At 34.1% G+C, this 23,858-nt stretch overlaps 1 protein-coding gene across 8 annotated transcripts in view; it reads right to left on the bottom strand.

Annotated features, from left to right (window-relative positions):
• The window catches only part of LOC118737087 (leishmanolysin-like peptidase), a 33,166-nt gene that overhangs the window by 7,747 nt on the left and 1,561 nt on the right, over nt 1-23,858 (bottom strand). For all 8 annotated transcript variants that reach the window (XM_036467364.1, XM_036467359.1, XM_036467361.1 and 5 more), the window contains exons 3-6: nt 9,943-10,079; nt 919-949; nt 766-848; nt 569-680 (exon numbers count right to left, since the gene is read on the bottom strand). In XM_036467364.1, the coding sequence (XP_036323257.1) occupies nt 569-680; nt 766-848; nt 919-949; nt 9,943-10,079 (363 nt within the window). The remainder of the gene's footprint in view (nt 1-568; nt 681-765; nt 849-918; nt 950-9,942; nt 10,080-23,858) is intronic.

Genomic DNA, 23,858 nt, shown 5'->3' with positions numbered 1-23,858 from the left:
TATATCGAAAACAATATCTATATATACAATGAAAATTCCGAATCTCGAAATAGTCCCGAGAATCCGGAAAATCTCATTACTTTTGTACTAATCTTTCTTCCTCTATGTCTATCGTCATCCTTATCATTTTCTTAATATTTACTTTTATTTTTAGCTTTCATCTTTTATATTTCGGGGCCTTTCGCGATTTTTCAAAGCCGTTAACTTTTTTTTTTAATTTCCCAAGTTTTACTTTTCGAATTGTTTTCGTACCATTTCGGTTTCAGATTTTTGGGGACGGTTTGGGATTTTTACATCCAAAAGTAAAATTTAATCATAACATTGCTTATAATGAATGCCTAACAATTAAAATGCAAAAATACCAGTTAATTTCTGCTCAAAAAAGTATCTTGCGAAACTTTACCTTAAAAAATACAAATTTTAATGAAATGTTTTCTTTTTTGGTTTGCAGCCCTGCTCAGGAGTACAACTAACAAAATCACTCGAATAGTACATTTTAATCAAATGAAACTATTAAACTGCCCGCGGCTGTAGTTCAAATAATAGTGCATTTACACAAAATACTCACATCTAAATGTTCCTTTGGCACTTCAACTTCTCCGCACATTGTCACCTTTTTACAGTTATCGATGCAATGCGTCAGTCCATTTTTCACAAACACTTGCGTACTGTTACATTTTCTATGGGAATCAAATATTTTAAGAGGAAATTAATACATATTTTTTATGCGCTTTCCGTTGTTAAGTCGGTTATAGTAACACCAACCTGTTAAGCCTAATTACACCCTTTGTTTCGCGCACCATTAGCGCTTGTTCCCAAAACTGTACAGCCTCTGGTAATACTGTGTTCTGTAAGTTGAATGAAGGCATAATTAAAAATAATAATAATAATAACAAGAAAAGCATGCAATATACTTACGTTGATCAACTCGAACTTATCTTCATCTAATCTGTTAAAAGAGAGAAAAAAAATACAGTGAAATAGATTGAACCAACGATTTTGTTTCGAAACTGGCAAGTAAATTATTTAATAAATGCATAAATATTTAAGATGTTTATTAGGGTGGGCCTTAAAATCAAATGAAGGATTTATTTATTTCAGTCTCACCCCCTCAATCGGTAATACCACGGTCACAGATATCGCATATAAATTTTGATCCCGATTGGAGTCGGTTATGTCGTCTTCATAGGGTGTTCTGAACTTTGACCCCTTTGCGACTCGCCTCAACCGTCTCCAATTGGGACCAAAATTTATATGTGTTATCTTCGATTACAGTAGCATCGACGTATGGGTTAACGCTTAGGAAATCGGATGTAAAAATTTGCTTCTTACATGTAAGGGCCACCCTATTGTTCACATATAAACAATCAGCAGCTAAAATAAGAATGTAAGTATGTATGACCCAGAAGAAAAACCATTTCACTGTGCGGCTTTTAATGAAATTACGGGCTTGTAACTTCCACGAAAAGCGAAATACACATAGAAAAAAAATTTAGAAAAAGTAAGTTCGGCTTAGTTAATTTTTTTTTTGTTCGGTCCGTTTAAGTGACCTAGTACAGGTCGTAGGCCTGGCCGAGTAATTCAGGAAACTGTTTTCAAATTTTTATAACACCCTTAAATTCTCAACTTTTTCTTAAAAAAATATTTTCGCATGACTCCCGCCACTAAAAGAATATATGGAAAACTTATGGATTAAATCTGAAGTTTACAACAATTTTTATTATTTCTTCCACTTCTACAACATTTTTTGACAAAATTTCAAACAAAACCTGTATAGTCAATACTTCGAAAAGAATGTTTAATTCCGAGTAAAAGTAGGTACCATTCGTTAAAATCAACCAACAAATTATTAAAATATGAAATTTTTTATAGAGTTAAATTTGATGGCATATTCGGATTTAGCGGTTACAGTATTCCGGTCAAATTTGTCGATCACATACCTACATATAAATGGCAGTCGATGTGTTTAAAAAGAAATAAAATTTTTAATAGGTAGTCGAGAAAGCGGCCGCAAGAGTTCAATTGTATGTATTTATATACACACATACATATGTCTACACGTACTTAAAAATATGCAGACATAAACAATTATAAGATTAACTATAGTTGCATAATATTTATTTTGATCGTAATAATTGTCGAATAATTTGTTTTTATCACTTGCTTAGCACAAACGGTAGTTTGTATCATCCAAATATGGCGCAACATGTAGGTTGTATACATATTTGTATGTAGTACAGAAGTAGGTATGTGCATTAGGGTGGTCCAAAAACAGTAAAGTCGAAATTGTAATGCTCACACCCCCCTAGGATTGTTTCATATCGAAAAAAGTATATTCCTATTTTATTATTTTGAAATCAAAAAAGTTTTCCATGTATTTTTATATGGGAAAAAACTACTCTTCATAGAAATGGTATAGAATTCTTTGAAATCAATATTTTTCGATCGGATCTGGTTATCTTCAGAAAACTTTCAATAATAATACCCAATTGTTTATTTAATCACTTTTTAATACTAACGATTTTTTATTTATAGCCCCATTGCATTTTTCGGGGTTTTTTTGTGGGTTTTTGGCGGACCTATAAAGTATAGTTGCGATGAAAAAATAGTTAAATAAACAATTGGGTATTATTACTGGGAATCTACTGCAAATAAACAGAGTTTTCCGACAGAAAAATATTGACTTTTAGGAATTCTATATCATTTCTACGAAAAGTTGTTTTTCCCCATATAAAATACACGGAAAACTTTGGGTGCTTTGAGCGACCACTAACTATTTTTTGATTTCAAAATAAAAAAATAGGGGTCTACTTTTTTTCGATATAGAACAATTCTAGGGGGTGAGAGCATTACAATTCCGACTTTACTTTTTCACATGCATTTTTGGACCACCCTAATGTGTATAGATACAAAGCTTCAATTTAAAAGCACGGCTGTGCCTTTTCTTTGACAGTTTGCCTACACATTTGTCCACTTAAGCAATTATTTAGCTTGTAAGTGGGATAATTTAATATCTTTTTGCCTACATCTAGTATTTGTCATTTTTGCACTCTGCAAGACTCATTTGTGATTTTTATGAATTAAGAAAATTGTTGCAAATCTCTGTACTGTAAGGATACTTTGCTATCTGTATTCGAGACTACATATGTAAGTAAGGTTTTTCGAAAGGGATTCGATCAGTTAGAATCGACGGCAAGTTAATGTTTAATTGAATAAATGTAGATATGTATGTATGTATGTAGGTATGTAGGCAGCGCAACAACTAAATGGTAGAAAGAGTAGGTATGTATACACTTTTTTGACGAGAGTCAAATGCGATGAAAAATTTGCTCACGAAAAACCATCTGTGTGATGGTGGTGGAAGGCGGAAAGCTGCAAGCCCATCAAGACGAACATCAAAGTTGAAATCTTGTCACATTTTCGAAAATATGTATATTCTAGGCGTAATTAATCTGATTAGCGCTGTGGAATGACGTTTGTGCACTGTTATCAAGTTACAAATGTACAAATCGATCATAAAAATGTAAAAAAAAACAAATGTGAATATATGTACATTAGGGCGGGTCAAATTTTTCGCATCAAAGGCACATTGCGATTATGATTCTTTGGGCTATTTCAAGCATTTTTGCCCAAGAAACCATAGGTCTAAAATGCGATTTTTTCTACCTAGTTTTTTTTCCAAAAAGTGGCTCACCTGTTGAAACAGCAACAATATTGTCGATTTTCTGAAAAAAAGCGTTTAAATACAAAAAAAAAGTACGGAAGCGCCCCCTGGCGGCCCTCAAAAGAAAAAATTTATTTTATTTTTTTAATCATTATTTTTTTAAGAGCCTATGTACATATATCCATAGAGTAAAACTGTTGACTCGCAGAATTAAACTATATATGTACAATAAAGCCAACTTTTAGCCCGGCTCATTTCATTAAGTAAACCTTACTACTAAATATAAATGGACCTCCCTAATACACAGCTCAATAGTAATCGTAATTATCAAGGGCAACCAGCGTTATTGCGGCAGCATTGCTGCGAAAACCTGTTCAACTACGCAAATTGGTAAATTAAGTTTGCAGAAAATTAGCAATTTAATGAAACTCGCTCGCATTTTTACAAATCGTATATATGTATGTACATATATATAAAGAAATTATGCATGAACATGAACAATTGCTCCTATGATGCTGGAAGTAAGTTATCTTAGTTTGCGGGAAGCGAAAAACGAAGTAGACTAGTTAACTGTATCTACATAAACATTGTGAATTATAATTTATGTACAATTGCAATAGCAAAATAAGGAAATAATTAAAAGTACATAAAACATTTTAGTATATGTAGTAAGTAATACTATATATGTATAAGTAGATACATATATAAATATCTAAATATAAAATGCAACGAATAAACTTCCAACTATTTACTTAAGTACGTATCTCTATTTAGAATCAACGACGATAAAGTTGCTCTTTATTGCGAAATTATACTAAGTAGCGATTTTTATGCAACGTGTATATATATTTAAAATGTATACATATACGAAGGCTCTAATGATGACGTACAAAATAAATAGGTTAGGTTAGATTAGGCTAAACGGGCAGCTTTGGGTAGAGTTCACTCGGAGGCCACGAAGGCCCATTGCGATGCCCATGGGGGGTTGCCCCAAGCCTATCCCTGCATGTCCTTGAACCATTTTGATTTTCTAGCGCGAATTCAAGCAATTCTTCCAGAGAAGCTTTCCCCAAGGTATCCAGTTTCTCGAAGTAACTTGAGGCGTTTTCCTCGGAGTGCTGGATACTCGTAAAGTTAGTGCTGGACGGATTCTATCTCCTCCTCATCCCTGCAGCTTCTACAGAAATTGTTATGCGAGACTTCGAACCTGGCGGATATGTGGCCAATTGTCCAGGGACCCGTGAGTATTCCAGTTAGAAGCCTAACATTTGGCTTTAAAAGCCTTAATATACACCTTAATAATACCATGCAGGTGTGCAGACTTTCCCACCTACTGTTAGTGGCTGCCCTAATCAGTCTCTCCGCTTTTGAAGACCAAAAACGCAGGGTACGTTTCACGATCTGGATCGCTTCCCCTAGCCCCATCTCAGATCCCCTTCTAGCACACTCGTCCGCATTCTCATTTCCCAGGACACCACAATGCCCCGGGACATGTAGGGCATGTAGGGATCTTCGGCATTATTTAACACATAACGTAGTCGTTGACGACCCTAAGGCTTTGATAGCCGCCTGACTGTCTACAACGAAGGCAAGTTTAGATGCAGCTAGGTCCTGCTCATCAACCTTGGCGCCATGTGGCTTGCATATATCTCAGCCTGAAAAACACTGAAGTGATCTGGGAGTCTATAGGACTGCTGAGAGAAGACACCTGGATCCTGATCCTATATTCATTTTGGAGCCGTCCGTGAAAATGGGCATTTCGTCATCGCTGAGAGCAATACTAAATTCCCAGTCACTACTGTCGGGAAAATGGATATCGAAATTTCGATTGAAGTCATTTTCCGTGACTTGATAGTGACAGTTGCTCTCTCGAGGATTGTGGCGTGACCCTTGCAAGTTGTAGACGCACTGAGTCGTAGAGCGCTTTTAGCTGTTGTCTTTTTAACGTATAGGTCTATTGGTGAAATGTTTAGGAGGGTCACTAGAGCCACCTGGGGCGTTGAGTAAATTGCCCCCGTTGTGCATAGACATGCTTGGCGTTGCACATTTTGCAGATTGAGTAGATGAGATTTGGTGTCAACTGCCTGCCACCATACCAGCGCGCCATAGGTGAGAATACGTCTAACTATCACCGTATAAATCCAGTGTGTTATCTGCGGTCGCAGCCTCCAGTCTTTTCCAATCGTAGCTTTGCAGGAGTAGAGCGCATTGAGTGCCGTTTTTCTCCGCTCTTCGATGCTCCATCTCCAAGAAAGCTTAGAGTTGAGAATAACGCCCAAAAACTTTCCTTCTTTTGCCAATTCAAGATTTGCTCCATTGAAGGCCGGAGCTCGAAATGTGTCTATTTTATATAGCTTGGTGAAAAGAACCAAATCAGTTTTAGTGGATTAGTCCTACAGCCACCATGGGGCAGTGTATGGATGCCAAATTAACATTGTTGAAGGCGCCTTCCACGTCCAAGAAGGCTGCCGGCGGAGAAGTAAGCCAGAAAGTTACGCTCACTCTAGCAATTGCCATACTAGGTCCTCTTCTGCCAATTCAACAACATTATCTAGGACCGTTGTAACCATATTGGATATTTCTAATTTCTGTCCAACAGGGCGGGGTAACTCCGCACTAACCGGAATTATCGAGCTGACTCACAAAATGTGCCGCATACTCAGACTCATTTTTAAAAAAGATGTGATTCAGTAACTCAATAAATATTCGCCACATAGTCGGCACTCAGTGTAAAGAATAAAAATAAAGATGAGAAAATAGCGAAGCAAGTGAATAGTTTTCAAAGTTTACTTGTCGCTCATCAGCTTTACAGCGCTAATCAGCTCTACAGCAGCGTTGCTGAATTGACGATTTCGACGTCATTTTGACGTTTTTGTAGCTCAATAATGTTTTGGCGAATGTAGAGACACGAATTTCGATACGATACGATACCATATCGATACTTTTGGCATTTAATAATCAATTTAATAAGATAATCACCCTCATTGCGAGAGTCGTGTAGAATGCAAGTCGTTTTTCGAGGGTCGAATCATATCGATAATTTAATTTAAAAAACTTGGCAGCTCTGTGTAGTTTCCGACGCTTTTCGTCGTTTACTTATTTCGGCACGACGATAGACAATGCCAATGTTGTCGAGTCGTACAATTCAACCTAATTTACGACTTACGCAATGAGGCTGCATCTGACTGACAATTCTTCCCGATATAAATTGGGCTTTAAAGAAGAGAAATTTGTACTATAGTTTAGATTGTATGAAGCGGGATTTGAACCCACGGCCTCGGTGTTTTAAGTCAACATCTCTACATGTAAACATAACAATAGATTAGCGTTTACACAATATGTTAGTATTTGGCCGAGCTTCTCCTCCCATTTGTCGCGTGGCCTTGGTGTTGTGCCATAAAGGGGGTCCCTACTGGTTTACGCCGACTCTAAACGGTGATTGTATTTTCTTATGAGAAGCTTTTTTTCTTGGCAGAAATACACTCGGAGGTTTGCACACTTCTAGTCACTACACCACAGCGGCCTACATACGACACCAATGTTGAGAAATTTTTTTGGATTTTGGCATCGATATTTGGGATACCGAGTCTTTTTATTCCGATATTAATGGGTACCCGATATTTTTACAGCGATGCTTTAAATGAGTACCATCATATCGATACTTTCCGTTCGATATCGTGTCCCTAGGCGAATGTCCCCCCGAAATGACATTTATTTAAATTAGTTTTATCGCTTAATTACATACAGTGGCCGAACAAGTTATAGTCGCACCACATTTTGACAAGCTTTAACATATTATTTTTCTGTTATTTAACTTTGGTTTAGATTTCTTTGAAAGATTCTGAGTATGCAGTGTTGCAGCCCCTAATCGTAACATCTGCGGCAAATAAAAATTCTAAAAAATCAACGGTAATTTCTAGTCATTTGAAACTTTATTTCACTAGAATTCAATGGGCATAATCAGAATTGTTCCTTGAAAATAAGTAACATTATTTGGAATTTTGGATAATGGGCGTGATACCGCCCACTTATGACCATATAAGTTTATCTCATTATATCTAACTGAACGTTCTATCGAAAATGTTTAAAATACCGATAGTTTTCGGAAAGGTGATAAACATATATTCAATACTTCGGCTCTGCCCGAACTAAGACTTTTTTACATATTTTTATACCCGAGCGCACTTGTGCACAAGGGTATATTAATTTTGTTCACATAACGGTTGTTTGTAACACCCAAAACGAATCGAGATAGATATAGACAAATGTATACATAAATGATCAGGATGAAAAAAGAAATCGATTAAGCCATGTCTGTCTGTCTGTCTGTCCGTCTGTCCGTCCGTCTGTCCGTCTGTCCGTCCGTCCGTGTACACGATAACTCGAGCAAAAATTGAGATATCTCAACGAAATTTGGTATGTAGGTTTCCGTTAATCCAAGGTAGGTTGGTATTGAAAATGGGCAAAATCGGACTGTAACCACGCCCACTTCTCATATAACGGTAATTTCCAGATATTTTAGTAACTACTGAAGATAATTCACTCAAAATTGATATTTCCAATAATTTTCAGACGAAAAATAAGAATATTATAAATTTTTGGAAAATGGGCGTAGCCACGCCCACTTATGGTATGTGTATATCTTGGTAACCGCTGCACCAATTTCTTCCAAACTTGGCACAGTTGTTGACCTTGGTACACCATACCAAATGACCGAAAATTTTTAAAATCGGACAATAACCACGCCCACATCCCATATAACGGCAATTTTCGGAAATACGAAAACTGCGATATTTTAGTAACTACTGAAGATTATTCACTTAAAATTGATATTTACAACAATTTTTAGACGAAAAATAAGAATATTATAAATTTTTGGAAAATGGGCGTAGCCACGCCCACTTATGGTTACATGTGTATATCTTGGTAACCGCTGCACGAATTTCTTCCAAACTTGGCACAGTTGTTGACCTTGGTACACCATACCAAATGACCGAAAATCTTTTAATTCGGACAATAACCACGCCCACATCCCATATAACGGTAATTTAGAGAAATACAAAATCTTCGATAAATCAGTAAACATTGAAGCTAATTTATTCAAAATTGACGCTTGCAAAAATTCTTTACCAAGAAATACTTTTATGGTACAATTTTGGAAAATGGGCGGGGCAACGCGGTAACCGTTCTACCAATTTGTACCAAACTCGGTGTGGTTATTGTGCTTGCCACATGAAAGCAAAGCGTTGAAAATTATTGAAATCGGACTAAAATTACGGCCGCTTTTCATATAACGGTAAATTTTAGAAATGCTTGAAACTTCAATATTTCGAAATTGAAGGACGCCAATTTACTCAAAATTGATACACCCCGGGTAACCATCTAGCGGTAGGTTTCGGAAATGTGAAAAAACATATATTTAATACTTGCGCCGGGTATTTAATGCTCGGCTCCGCCCGAACTTAGACTTTCTTACTTGTTTTAAGTATAATAAATAAAAAAATTTACGTTTTTTGGCTGAAATTACGATTTTTTTGGTTAAATTAACGCTTTCAGTGAAAGATTTCTTAATAGGGATGTCGGAAAAACATCGATGTTTTGCTTCGATGCATCGAAAATTTTCCGCTCCATGCACATATAAATAGTCGATGCATCGATGTTTTTTTTGAAACTGACATCTCTTGTCTTGTGGTCCTATAGTTCATTCCCACTAAGCCTTAAAAAGAGATTACAACTCAAAGGCGATAATTGCTCATATAAAGTACAATCAAACGAAAGCGAAAGCAAATATTAAGAACTAACCTGAGCTTTAAATTGCAGTTAAGCGTGGAAATGAGCCATTATTCAATCACCCATTACATATATATGTATGTTTGCATCCATTCAAGAATGGACAACCTCCCTGAAAAAAGTGGGACTAGGTTAAATACTAGTACAGGACCACGGTACCTTGTAACCACCACTAGTAACCAAAATGGTCCAAATATATGGAGAAAATATGGTTACATTAACATTGAGATGTCCTTGGGCCTGACCGCCTCTGGTCCACCTAGACAACTACTCCTTATATACCATGGCACATTCGGCAACCAAATCATATTGCCGTTGGGTCACGAAGAGGTGGTTTGAAGTGGTCCAGGTTCGCATAACAAGTTACTAGTATGCAACCTGGTCCTTTTACACACACTGTAAACGACCCAGTGGACCAACTGGTGCTCAAATTTTTGCAGGGCTTACAAACTAATTTTAATTTTAATAAATCAAATATTTAGACTAACCTGTAAACAGACTCGTCGTAGAAGAGTAGGATGCGCAGCGGTTGCTCAGCGGCATTAATGCTGCGTTTTTGTAAGCCGTGCGTACTCTGATGTGAATGCGGCGAACCAGCCATTTCAATGCGGACGCCATGAATCACCTGGAATGCAGAAAATTACTTATACATATAATAGAAGTTACAACGGATCGTACTTAATGCAAATAAATAAAAATGTATGCGGGGAAACTGAATATACTCAAAATAGTACATATTCTGATACATACTATAGACCACAAAAATACATAAATATAAAATCTTCGGAACAAGTGAAGAGTAACTCACTCTATCCTCTCAGTGCTCAACGTCACTCTAGCCTCTCAGTATTTTGGCGGGGATCCCAAATTTAGACATGGTGTCGTACAAGCAACTTCTCTCAGTGTTATCAAAAACTGCTTTTAAGTCAACAAAAAGATGTTAAGTGTCGATTGATTAGAACTTAGGGTGTTTTTCAATAAAATTCTGGAATAGGGCGTTTTTGAATCAACTCTGAAGTAGGGCGTGCTTGAAAAGTTTTCTGAGATAGGGCGTTTTTGAACTGGCCGTCGAGATAGGTCTATCTTCCACTCGGCCATTGATACATATACTTCCATAGAGTCAAGTTTTCTCAAGTGGGCCACCCAAAGTTGCCTTTTCGATTTTTTATATTTCATTGGCCGATTTTGAAAGTTAACATGGTATGCAATATTGACAACAAAGTTTTTGCACTAATTTTATTTTTTTTACGAGTTATTTGCAAAATAATTTTTATGCAGGCTTTTACACTTTTTGAAATATTTCACCAACTTTCGAATCTTATGAGGCAACAAACTCAAGTGGTCAGTTTGTAAAATTTCGATTCTTGTTTTATAAAAAGTATTGTATTTTTTAATCAATTGAATTTTTTTAACCAACTTCTCATATACCTAGGAAAAGAATTCAAAAAACAATATTTGCGCTAAACATTCAATTTTACTTTCATAAAAAAAAAATTATAGTACCTTGATTGACTTACAGCTTTTTACCAAAAAAATTAACCAAGTTTAAAAAAATATAATACAAATGAACTGAAGAGCAAAAAAAAAATTTTTGATAATTGAACCGTTTATTTTGAAAGTGGTATAAGTCATTTCGTACTTAACGTACTTATATAATCGGCTACTTGTAACCGAATGCATCTGTAAATCGCTATATTGTCATAAACTAACGACAAACCCTTCTACCTTTGGTTGATGAAGTTGAACGAATAGCGGACGCGATCAGATACAAATAACCGGTCATTTAAGCACAAGACCTGTGAAGTGACTTATACCACTTTCAAAATAAACGGTTCAATTCTAGATTTGATGCTTAAGTTTTAAAATTTTATTTTTTATTTTGTTTTTTTATTTTTTTATTTTTTTTTATTTATACTATTATTTGGCCCACAGCTTCGTGAGTACATATATTGATTGCTTCATGTGTTTCAAAATTTTTTTTGTTTTTGTCGCACAGTGTAATCGGTACATCTATGACATGTTTACACAACATAAGTAAAAGAACAGGTTAGAGATCATTTCTGCATACATACTTAACACGATTTTGTATCATTTTGGATTATGACACTATTTAAGCAAATGACATGATATGTGCATATTTTTTTATAAACATATGTATGTATGCATATATGTAAATTAATTTGAAAAAGTCTGAAATTGTTGACACATTTTTTGTGAAATTACCATCTATCTAACCCATTTTGGGCAACATGCACACGCGTAGGTAGGGGTACGAACCATGAACTTCATTTTAACTGCCACGACATATAGCGCTCACAAGCATGCTCACATTGTAAACATCTACGGCAAACTTATGTTTGTATGTTGAAAGCATGCATTTTTACAACATACCGCCGAAAATTATTAAATATTAGCTTGGGCGTTTGAAAGCAAATTAGCAATCAGTAAGCCGAAGCAGCCGTCGACAAATGATAAATGATCCGCGAAACCATTGCGTACATACAGTCAGCGTCAAAAATATGCATACACTGACGTTTTGACGATTTTATTTGTTTTAATTTTCTATGCCAGTTTTTTCTTATTTTTTTTTAATAAAAATATAGTTCATTGAACATAAAAAACCACAAGAATCAATTTTTTGCTTCCATTCAGAACTCGTTAAAATGCAAGAAATTTTCGTAGAAATTTTCAATTTTTCAATTCGATTTCCAGTAAAATTTTGAGTATGAATTTTTGTAGCCCATTAAATTTTATTTTGTTTTTGTTATTTTGTTAATTTGTTAATTTTTTCGTTGGTGTTTTTGCGTTAAAATTTACTTAATGGGCTACAAAACTGCGTCCTCAATTTCTAAGAAGTGGAATTGAAAAATTTAAAGTTTCCATGAAAATTTTTTCGTATTTGAGGCATCCCTTTTTATTTTTCCACCACTGTGTAAATAAATATAATCGTCAAAACGTAAGAGTATGCATATTTTTGACGCTGACGGTATGTGTATACTCACAAAATGTATGTAAGAAGACAACATTGAAAAATCATTTACTAGCATGTGCTATAAAGCAATGGTATTATACTTATTGCCTACATTCACTATTATATAATATTATATGTATGTAGTAAATATTTTGTCGTTCCGGTGTTTTAACTTATTAAAAAAAAAAAATTTAAAAATAAAATACATGTACATTCTTATTGAAAGTCGCTAGCAATTATCCAATTGAACAAAGTTTTTTATAATACATAGTTTAATAGTGTAAACTAGTTTAATTTTAATGGCGCTTTTAACTAGGGTCATTCGCTCAAAGTTCAATTTTTGTATCGATATGATGCGAGTAGATCTAATGGTACAAGGTCACACAAGACACAGAACTTCATACCAACAAAAAGTTAGTGCGTGCTCTTCTTATTTCCCATTAACTTGTTATTTTTATACTTTTTTACAAATCTTAGCAAAGGTAGTTTTAACTCTTTTGTAAGACAATTGGAAGATACTAGGAAAGCTAGACTTTACTATGGAAAGAAAAAAAGTTTGTCCGCTATGCCGAAGGCTTCATACCATTCATTAACATCGGAAAATTGTTCTTCAACCGATTAAGTACTGTATTTTAAGTTAGTTCTTTGGGAACTTAACAAAATGTTTGCCTATAGAAAAGTTATTGTATTTGAACAATCAGTGATAAAGAAGGTATAGTTTATACAGCATCGATCTTGACGATTTTCTCAGTAGACTTTGTATGATTATTTCGTTCTTTTACGATGTCGTTGTTGGGGCACGATTTTTATCCGGAACATTTGCACTTTGTTGGTCTTTAGCCCGGCTGAATTGCTACGCCCATAAGATTGAGAGAAAACTACTTTAAGTACTTCTCAATTTCTTTTCTGAAATGATTGCATCTTTCTTTAGTGTGGTAAAAAATAGTCTTTGGATTTTCGCGATTATGTAAACTTTTCTTTTTAACCGAACCTTCTTTCTATCAATAAACGTTCGGATATTAGTGTATACAGATAAAATCCGAATATTACGGATATCTAATTAATATTCGTTTATTCTTTTACCCGGATATCCGGTTAATATCCGTTCAATTAATTATCCGGATATTCTAACAGGCTTCGCCCTAAAAAAATGACGATCTTCTGAGTCTGCTTTCGCATGGTCTTTTTCTAGCCGTCTTTCGGAGAAAGCGGCGAGGTTTTTGACATAGAATACGATTTTCGTTTCGGTATGGACGCCGTTCTCAGATTTTGTAGCTGTAATTTTTAGAGCTTCACTAAAGGGCTAATGAACGCGAAATTATAAATTATAACAAATTATACAATATAAATGAAAATCAGCCAAAAATGCAGTGTTTAAAAAAAATGGGGTCGTTTTTTACGAAACTGTGCGGAAACTGTGCTCTAATTACTAACTATTGTTTTATTTAATCAACAACTTAAGTTATTTTCTTTAGTTTGTATATGGGAAGTATTGGTTGATTTCTTTGTCAAAAAGTTGCATTATATTATTTCGACCAAGAAAAAGACGACTGCCAACCCGAATACAAATACAGAAACGAACACGAAGACATACCTGAAGATGAGAAGGTATGAGAAGACAAACAGAAAGATGAATACGAAGACGAGGACGTACATGAAGACGAAGACGATTACGGAAAAAACAGGAACATAAAAACGAAGATGAACACGAATGCGGAGACGAACACGAATACGGCTAGGTTTATGAAGAGGAAGTTGATGCGAATATGAATACGAAAACAGATATTTACCATTAATACTACCACTACCACTACCACTACCATTACCATTACTGTAACCATTACCTTTCCATTGCCATTATAACTATCATTGTCATTAACATTACTAATATCATAACCATTATCATTACCACTACCATTACCATTTCCATTACCATACCCATTATCATTACTAAGACATTATTAATAGATTCTACGGAAAATTTATGTGACCCTTTACGCATTTGTCATGGGAAGTCCATAGCCGATGTAACGATGAGTTATGAGATTCACAACGACATTGACCTAGTTCAGCGAATCAAATGGGAAGAGGAAGGCCTACGCTGTGTTGGAGAGGTCAGGCGGAGAAGAACTTAGCTTCACTTGGTATTTCCAATTGGCATCGGTTGGCACAGAAGGGGAACTGCAAAAATCGCTTAAGAGGTTACAGCGCCAATTAAGAAAAGAAAGTCGAGGTTCAGATACAGGGCGAAGGAACAAGGTTATGCATATGAAATCATTATGTTATAGGCGCTATGGTACATACATACATTAACGTTTAAGGTTTAAGTTTCATGGGCCATGTAAAATCTAAACTTATGTATATATCACTTGTTCGTAGAATTTGGTTTCAGATTGCGAAGTTAAAATTGACATCAGTGTTGACAGAAAATAGTGTTTGTAAAAATTTGCTGATAGAGGGTAGAAATATAAGCCCTCGATATGTATTTTGAAAGTTTTAAAATCATACTCAATTTTAATTTTAACCGATACTTCAAAAGGTAAACCAAAATAAAGTTAGAATGCGTTTTGATTGCGAAATGTTATTTTGGTTGTCAAACCTAGCTTTATATATATTTTTTTTTAATCACGGGCCGTGTTGTGTTTGCTTGCCTACAGACATATACGGATATAGCATATCAAATCAGCAGCGTTTCGATGTTACGCAAATGTACATATGTATGTACATACATATATATATAAAACAAAACCTTATTGCGATATATGTAGCTGCATCTTGAATACAAATTTTGTAAATCAATTACGTTGTATGCCTTTTTGCTACTTTTGCATTTCAGCAGTCAAACTACAAGCTAATTATCAAAGCACTTACTTAAAAAAGAAACATAAACAGGTACCTGCCAAAACTAAAAAAAAAAACACAAAAATGCGTACGGATACCCTGTTGGAAATGGACGGCAGCATAGATTGGAAAACCAATGGCGTTTTCGTTTCTACAAAAAAAAATATTACATTCTCAACGCCCGCTTCTTAGTGTTTATGCGTAGCGAGCAAAGAGAAGGTTGCATTATTCGGTAGAAACGAAATCGGCATAACATTTAACACTTGTACCAATAACTAACTTTACAATATATGGAAATGTACATACATATTGATATGATATACATATATCTGTGGTCATAGGCAATAATCGCCTAAGTCGAAAAACCTGAATTGGAGAAAAAGCAGATTAAAGATTTGGATTGTAATGTTTACCTTATAGGGAAGCCATAAATAGCCTAGTTAACGAGATGGGAGTTTCATACACACTTGGAATAGTAGTTGCAGAAAACGATAGCCTAAATAACTTAATTCTTTCCTTAGTCGACTTAGGCGGTTATTGCTTATGACCACAGCTATATGTATGTAAGTACATACAAAACTAACCAACTATTATTTTATCGCGTATAAGAATTACAATAATTTATACAAACATGTTCATGAATTAATACACGAATGAGCATACATATCGTTACCTTAATACAGACAGGCCCTAACGCATATTGTCGCTGAAATACAAAAAGCCGTAACTAAGTAAAAATCCAAAATTGCCTTTTTGATTGTTTACGAGGCATTTCAACGAATTATAAGTCCCCACATAATTTTACTATATGAGTTAGGGCCTTTCTATATTAAAGTACTTATGAACACACTACTTATTTACATTTAAGTTGGTTTTTTTCTACTTATTGCCGCATACATACATACATACGTACATATAAGCCTCGTATAACCCGTTCGTTTTAAGCCAATCGGTGAAAGAATTATGGCATTATATTAAATAAAGAAATTAAATAAGAAGTCTGCTGCAAGCGTAAACACTTGTGTTGAATTTGTTTGTATTTTTTGCCACCTGCCGCTTTTGTTCAACCCCAAAGGTGGCTTTCACTTTCATGTTTACTGACATGTTCCAGCGACAAATCATGAGTACAACTACTATGAACACATCGTATGTATGTACATTAACGTGTAAAATATTAAGACCACCATCATATGCATCGGACTAACAGGGCAATTCTGGCAATTGTCTTTCAACTCAGCACAGTCTTACGAGAGACAAAAGTCTGTCTTTCAACTCACCACAGCCAGTTCGCACCAGCGCTGCCAACTATACTTAGCTATGAAGTGCCATATTTAGGATTAAAAAAAATTGTGCAATGGTAAAATAAAAGTGCCAAGTAAGTAAGGTGTCATTCTTTTTAATTCTTCACATTTAGCATTTAAATTAGGAACATATTCCTAAAACAAAAGTCCAATGCCAAAGTTGTATACACTATAGAAATTAGAAAATTTTAGTTGATAAAAAAAAGTACACGCAAAAGATTTCACAAAAATTTATTGAAATTTTTTTTTTTTCAAAGCTGCCATATTTTGGTACTTTGTGCCAAATTGAAAAATTAAGTGTCATTTGAAGTAAAATACGGCCAAAAATTACACGGTTTGAGCCAAGTTGGCAGCCCTGATTCACACAGCGTCTTCAAAAGAGGCACATCTCAATAATACAATAATGGAGACGGTGTGCGAATTGTCAATTCTGGCAACTTATCTGGAAAGCACTTTACTATCTCTCGAAAGACTAATTGAAATATCTGCTAACGATGAGACCTTAGCGTTTTTCTGTATGCCTTTTTTAAAACAACAAAAAGTAAAAAATAAAAGAAAATTTTATTAAAAAACGAAAAAGTAATGTCGAAAATAAATAAAATTATTTTTAAAAAAGTAATGAAATTTAATTAACTACAACAAAAAATTAAACGACATTAAAAAAAAATCAGCCTCATTGCGAGTGTCGAGTATTTCAACACGACATTAGGCAATGCCAATGTTGTCGAGTCGTGCATTTTGGTCTAATTTACGACGTACGCAATGAGGCTGAATATTTTTATTTTCAAAAGAAAATCTTAAAATTTAAAGATAACTGAATTAAAAAAAGACAAAAAAAAATAAAAAATAATAACATACAATGTTGAAACAGAGCGCACACCGTAAAGATAAAGACACATCTAAGGTCAACACAAACATTAATATTCAATATTAAAAAAATAATAAGAAGATCTTAAAAATAAAATCATTTTTCTTTTTTAAACAATAAAATCTACAAATTAATAGAAAATTAAATTACCAAAAGAAAAACGAAGTTAAATTAAAACGAAGAAAAAATAAATAAAATAAGTTTCTAAAAATTAAAATTAAATTAAAATAAAAATTTATTTAAAAAGGGAAAAAATAAAATAAGTTCGAAAAATTAAATTATATATGTATATATTTTTTTTCTTTTTAAAACGATAAAATCTAAAAATTAAAAGCAAATTAATTAAAAAAAAAGTAAATTCAAAAAAAGAAAAAATTCCACTCCAAGCACGCCTGTGCTTTAATCGACTTCAAAAAAAGGAGGAAGTTTTCAATTCGTCGAAATAGTTTTTTATGTATGTTAACGTATAACTTGTGTAAATGTTTTTTTAAAAGGAAAGGGTGAATCTCAGAGGTGGTCCCGTACTAATTTGGTTAAGATCCGATCATAACAAAAGTCTTTCAAAGTAAATATCTTGCCATCTGTCTTTCATGTGCCTTACGAAAGACCTTTTACTATCTTAGCCAGAATTGCCGTGAAAATTTAATAAAATTGTGAAAAAATAAGTAAAAACTCGTTCAGAGCGATCGCTTTCTAGTAGAAAATGGTAACTTCTGATAACTTCAACATAACCTCCAAATTTACTAACAAATTTATTACAATCCCTTAAAGAAGCAATAAAATATCTTGCACATGCATTTGCAAAGTGCACTCTTTTTTGACTAACATCCGTTCGCTCGATTTTCAAAAATGGGGTGTCAAATATAAGCGCTTGGCCTGTAGATGTGCTTATTTTTTTTGAACAGAGGTGCCACCTGTAGAACAATTGAATTCAAATTATTTACTAAGCAATGCCATAATATTTATTTATTTATTTATTTTTTACAGTCTTTTAGACTTATATTAAACAAAGATTTAACATTCTTTGAATTAGATTTAGATTTAAAATTCAAATATTAAACATGATACTCGTATACAATTATTTTATATCAATATAAAAGCATGCCATTGTCCGGAGGTTATGTAGACGGTTGGAAAGGCCGATGATTGATATCTCCCGATTTTCCGATCCACCTAGTCTCGATATCTAGGTGGTTGGAAAGGCCTACTTTCCAATCCACGCTATTGTTCATAAAAACTGCACCGTTCGTTCGATTTTCCTAAATGAGGTATCAAATTAAAAGGCTTGGGCTGCAGATATGCAATAAGAATTTACTTTTTTGTACAAAGTTGCCACCTTTTAAAAAATTATATTCACATTATCTAAAAAAAAAAACAAATATTAGAAAATAGGTATCAATGGAAATGGTTTTGAAAATATTTCTCTCTTAACTTAATTTAGGAAGGTTGCCACCTATTTCAAAAAATCAAAATAAATTCGAATTAAGGACATTAGTTAGGAATAAAATGTTTTAACATATGGGTGCCAAACAAAAGGGGGCTCAGAAGGTAGCAGTTAAAAAATATTTTGAAGTGGGTTGCCAGCTGCTTTAAATGTAGAATTTAGTTAACTTATCCAAAAGTTATATGAAATGTCAAAATATGGATGTCAAACGAAAAAGTGTTAAAACGTCTTCAGTATAAACATTAACAATATTTTTGAGGTGTTGGAAGAGTGTTGTCACCTGTTTAAAAAATTGTTTTAAATTATTAAATAAATTAAATGAATTATTAAAATACGGGTATCAATCGTATGGGTTTGAAAAATCTTTATTTCCAAACTCTATTTAGCGGGGTTGCCACGTGCTTAAAAAATTAAATTCAACTTAATTCATCAGTTAATAAAAATATGCATCGCAATGTTAGAGGAAGAATATCTTAGCGCGAACCATGTTTAAAAAGTCGAATTTAATTTACTTTTACGCAAGGTATTTGAAATATGAAGCGAAAAGGGTGTTAAAAAAACCTTTGAAATGTTCGAAGAGGGTTGCCATATATTTGTAAAATTAAAAAAAATTATTTAAGAAGTTGGATGAATTATTTAAACATGGGTCTCATCGAAATTATTTTGAAAAGGCTTTATTTCTGAAATATATGTAGGAGGGTTGCCACCTGTTTAAAAAATCCAACTCTACTTATATTAGGGAAATGTTTCCTTACCTTTTGTAATTAGAGCAAGAAATTGTGAACTTATTAGACGTTTTTTGACCCAAGTTGACAGTTTTATCGTTACTTGTCACTTCCATTACTTTTTAGAAAAAGATTTTAAAAAATTGTTATGTACATTTCTATCAGTTTAAATATGAAAATAGACAGTGTTGTAAATTTTAACTAACTTAATTTGGAAGAGCCGCTCTTGAACCTTATCGAAAATATCTAAACATTACTTACCCAGCTATTTTATAACTAAATTTTTGCGCCGTTATTTTTGAATATATGTAGCTTTTATTTTTAATATGTATTAAGATTTTGTGATAAAATAAATAGACAATCATGACAAAGGCAAATATCCTGGTAAGGGCAAAAAATTACAACATCAAATGTTTATGTATGTACGCATACATATTTGGAATTAGAGAAAGCTAAATCGTGATAATTTTTAATTGGAGCTACCTTATCTCGTAGCAGAAAAAAGGCAACTTCTGAAAAATCCGTTCCCAGCTAATTAGTAAATGTTACTTTAAGCCTCTAAATTTTCCCTTCCCTTGCCCGATTTTTTATTATATAGCTATAACGACAACCGTCCTAAATATGAATGATACACATAATTTAACATTTATTACAGTCACAAGGTGCATGACATTAAAAGAATGCCACTAAATACTAAATGTAATCATTACATTGTAATGTAAAAAAAACACAAAACACACAACCAGAAAAAAATTTAATTTTGAAAGGGTTCTTCGATCTAATGCGATAAGGTCGCCAGCACAACGGCCATTGGTCGAGAAAGGCCCTAAAAATTCCGCTACGTCGTTCTTAAAACGCGCAGCCATTTTCATGCGTAAATTTTATCAAAAATCAATTCCATTCCAAATAGTACTCTTGAAACCTGAATCCAAGAAATTAATGAAATATTCATGAAGTCGATTCTTTGCTGACATCAAATACATAACCACTTTTGAGATACCTGCCATTGTTAAATCGAAAATTTCCGGTTAAGAAACTAATTTTACTTATACTGTTTGGATATGCATAAATTAGAGTAAGTAAAGAATGTCGTGTCAACATGCGGGTTGGAATATTCGCACATAAATATAGTGGAAGCATGAACCAAATGCTATTACTTTATAAAGACTGACTTAGTTTCATGCATATACTTACATATTATGTATATATGTATGTGTGCAATTTTGTTGCATGTGCAATGTACATACATACATATTATTTATTGCCATTTTTAACGTGTTATATTTTAGTTTCTTTTGTTTTTCTTTTTTCGGAAATCAAAATCAGCAAAATGTATTGTCTTTTCGCGACTTGTAATTACAAGTGCTTTCACACTCTGGTGATTTCGTCACTTGATTCGGACAACTTAATTGTTCAACGATGTTAGTCATGACTGATTTTGTTGTTAATCACGTAATTAGCTAGCCGCATTAAAATCTAAATAAACATCACAATGTTAACACATGTAATGGGTAAATGGGATCTAATTGATGTAAGGCAATACTTATAAAGCAGAGTACAAGAACAGAGATTGCGGCTGATGTTTTGTTATTATTTTGTTTTGTAAGTAAAAACAATCAATTTTAATTATGTGTATATTGATCCGGTTAAACTCGACCAAAGGCCATCTTCTCAGCAAATCTCACACTCCCGACTATTGGGACGTAATTTTACAACGATAAAACGTACGTATGTACATTTGTGTGTATGTTTGTATGTATTTGCATTTATTATCTATTTATTTATATGATTTAAATATGCCCACATTTATGCATGCATGTACATTAGGGTGGTCCAAAAATAGTTACGTCTGAATTGTAATGCTCACGCCTCCTAGGATTGCTCTATATCGAAAAAACTATAGCCCAATTTTTTTTTTTTTTTTTTTTTGAAATCAAAAAATATTTAGAGGTCGCTCAAAGTTTTCCATGTATTTTGATTTTGTATTTGTATGTATGTATTTTGGGGGAAAACAACTTTTCGTAGAAATGGTATAGAATTCTTGAAAATCAATATTTTTGGATCAGAAAACTCTGGTTGTCTTCAGGAAACTTTCAATAATAATACCCAATTGTTTATTTAATCCCTTTTTAATACTTAAGATTTTTTATGGGTCCGCCCATTGCATTTTTCTGGGTTTTTATGGGTTTTTAGCGGACCTATAAATTATAGTTGCGATGAAAAAATGGTTAAATAAATAATTGTGAAATTGGCAGCTATAAAATATGTTCTTTCCCGTACACAACGCGGGTGCCCAAAACAGCAGGGAAATCATTCCCGTACTCAACAAAAAGGGTAATAGAGAGCAAAAATTTGAACGTATTGGATCGTAAGTGTCTTCTTCTTCCTGCTCGAAATAGCCTGGACTTTTTCTCCGGGTAAAAATGGATAAAGTGTCAAAGTGCATATCAAATGTTTTGTGTTTACATGTCGCCTGCATTTACTTGGTAAGTAACTAGAAAAGATTAAACATGTATTAGACAAAGATTCGAGACATGAGACACTTAACAATAGCAAGCGTTTTTTTTTTTTGAATTTTGAGTTGTGCCGTTATTGCAGAGGACCATCGATATACGTATGTATGTTTGCATGCATTTCCAAATTTCAACATTACTCGTATTGCTTAGCAGCGAAAAGTTAATGACCATTTAATAAATTTACCTTTAAACAAGCTTGTTAATATTCAAATTACTAAAGATTGTTTTTCAGTTACTGGTTTTAGGCTTGATTTTATTGACATTGGGGGATCTAAATTAGGAGTCATGAATATTTATAAATTGCCAAGTTACTTAGACCTACTAACCTAAAAAAAATGCAATTTTGTTCCACAAAAATATTCACTTAATAGGTATCAACACTTTTAATTTATACAGTTGGCATTCAACTCACATATGTACATATGTACATATATGGGTAAAGGGGCAGGAATATACGGGCCTAAACTATCTATTACGGGTCCTAATCTGCACTAGTATCTTTCAAACGGAGGTTCTTCCATCAGTATTTGTGCGGAAGTAATTTTGCGGTCAGTCAAGAAGACAGCACGTAGTCGTCTGCAGTGACAGTCAGGCTGCTCGAAAAGCCGCATCGTCGTCTGAGTTTAAATCACGGGTAGTATGAGAATATTGAACATCCTGGGGAAACACCACAAACGTCATCTGATGTGGGTCCCGGACCATAAAGGCATAGAGGGCAACGAAGAGGCTAACAGACTAGCCGGAGAACCGGAGAAGCAGCCGCCACTAGACCTATAGAACCAAAACCCTTCCTTGCGGCCAGGGGCGGCGAAGCGCCCTGTGCCCGGGTGTGTAGTTCTGCTGTTGGCAAGAGTATATAGGAAAAGGAAATAAATTGCCGATGTAATTGAGAAGGTCGTCGGCCGCTGTGGTGTAGTGGTAAGCAGTGCGCGCTTCCACTCCGCACTACCTGGGTTCAAACACTCGCCAAAGCAACATCGCAAAAAATACAGAAAAAAGGTTTTTTTCTTAACAGCGGTCGTCCCTCGGCAGGCAGGAGGTAAACCTCCGAGTGTAATTCTGCCATGAAAACCAGCTTCTCATAAAAATGCAATTGCCGTTCGGAATCGGCGTAAAACTGTAGGTCCCTCTGCTTTGTGTGACAACATCAAGGCGCACGCCACAACTCGGAGGAGAAGCTCGGCCAAACACTAACATATGTCTAAGCGCCAATCTATTATTATTATTATTAATTGAGAAGGTTAACAGATTCCGTTTGCAAAACTTATTGTTTCGTGGATAATACATTTATTTTTCATACATGCCATGCACAATTCACCTGAAATGCAAAAAGACGTAACAAACATCGTCGCTGAAATGCAAAAAGACGTAACCAATAAAAAATTATTCAAAATTCACTTTTTGATAGATATGTCCATCATATTTCATCGAATATAACTCTCACATCCTTTTATAAAAAAAAAATATTAGTCACGACTTTTTACATTTTAGTTACGAGTTTGTTACTTCTTTTTGCATTTCAGGTGACGATATTTCTGTGGTCATAAGCAATAATCGCCTAAGTCGAAAAATCTGAATTCGAGGAAAAAAGCTTTAAAGAATGTGATTGTAATGTTAACCTTATGAGGAAATCAAAATATTTTCGCCTATACCTTTTTAAATATCCTAGCTGGCGGGATGGGGATTTCACGTACGCATGGAGTGGGGTTGAAGAATACGATAGCATATATAACTCCAT

This window comes from Rhagoletis pomonella, unplaced genomic scaffold (genome assembly GCF_013731165.1).
Source record: "Rhagoletis pomonella isolate Grant_MI unplaced genomic scaffold, Rhpom_1.0 Rhpom_scaffold_00004, whole genome shotgun sequence".
Classification (NCBI taxonomy): Eukaryota; Metazoa; Arthropoda; class Insecta; order Diptera; family Tephritidae; genus Rhagoletis; species Rhagoletis pomonella.
The sequence above is the reverse complement of the archived record's forward strand: the minus strand, read 5'-3'. Positions and strand labels throughout refer to the sequence as shown.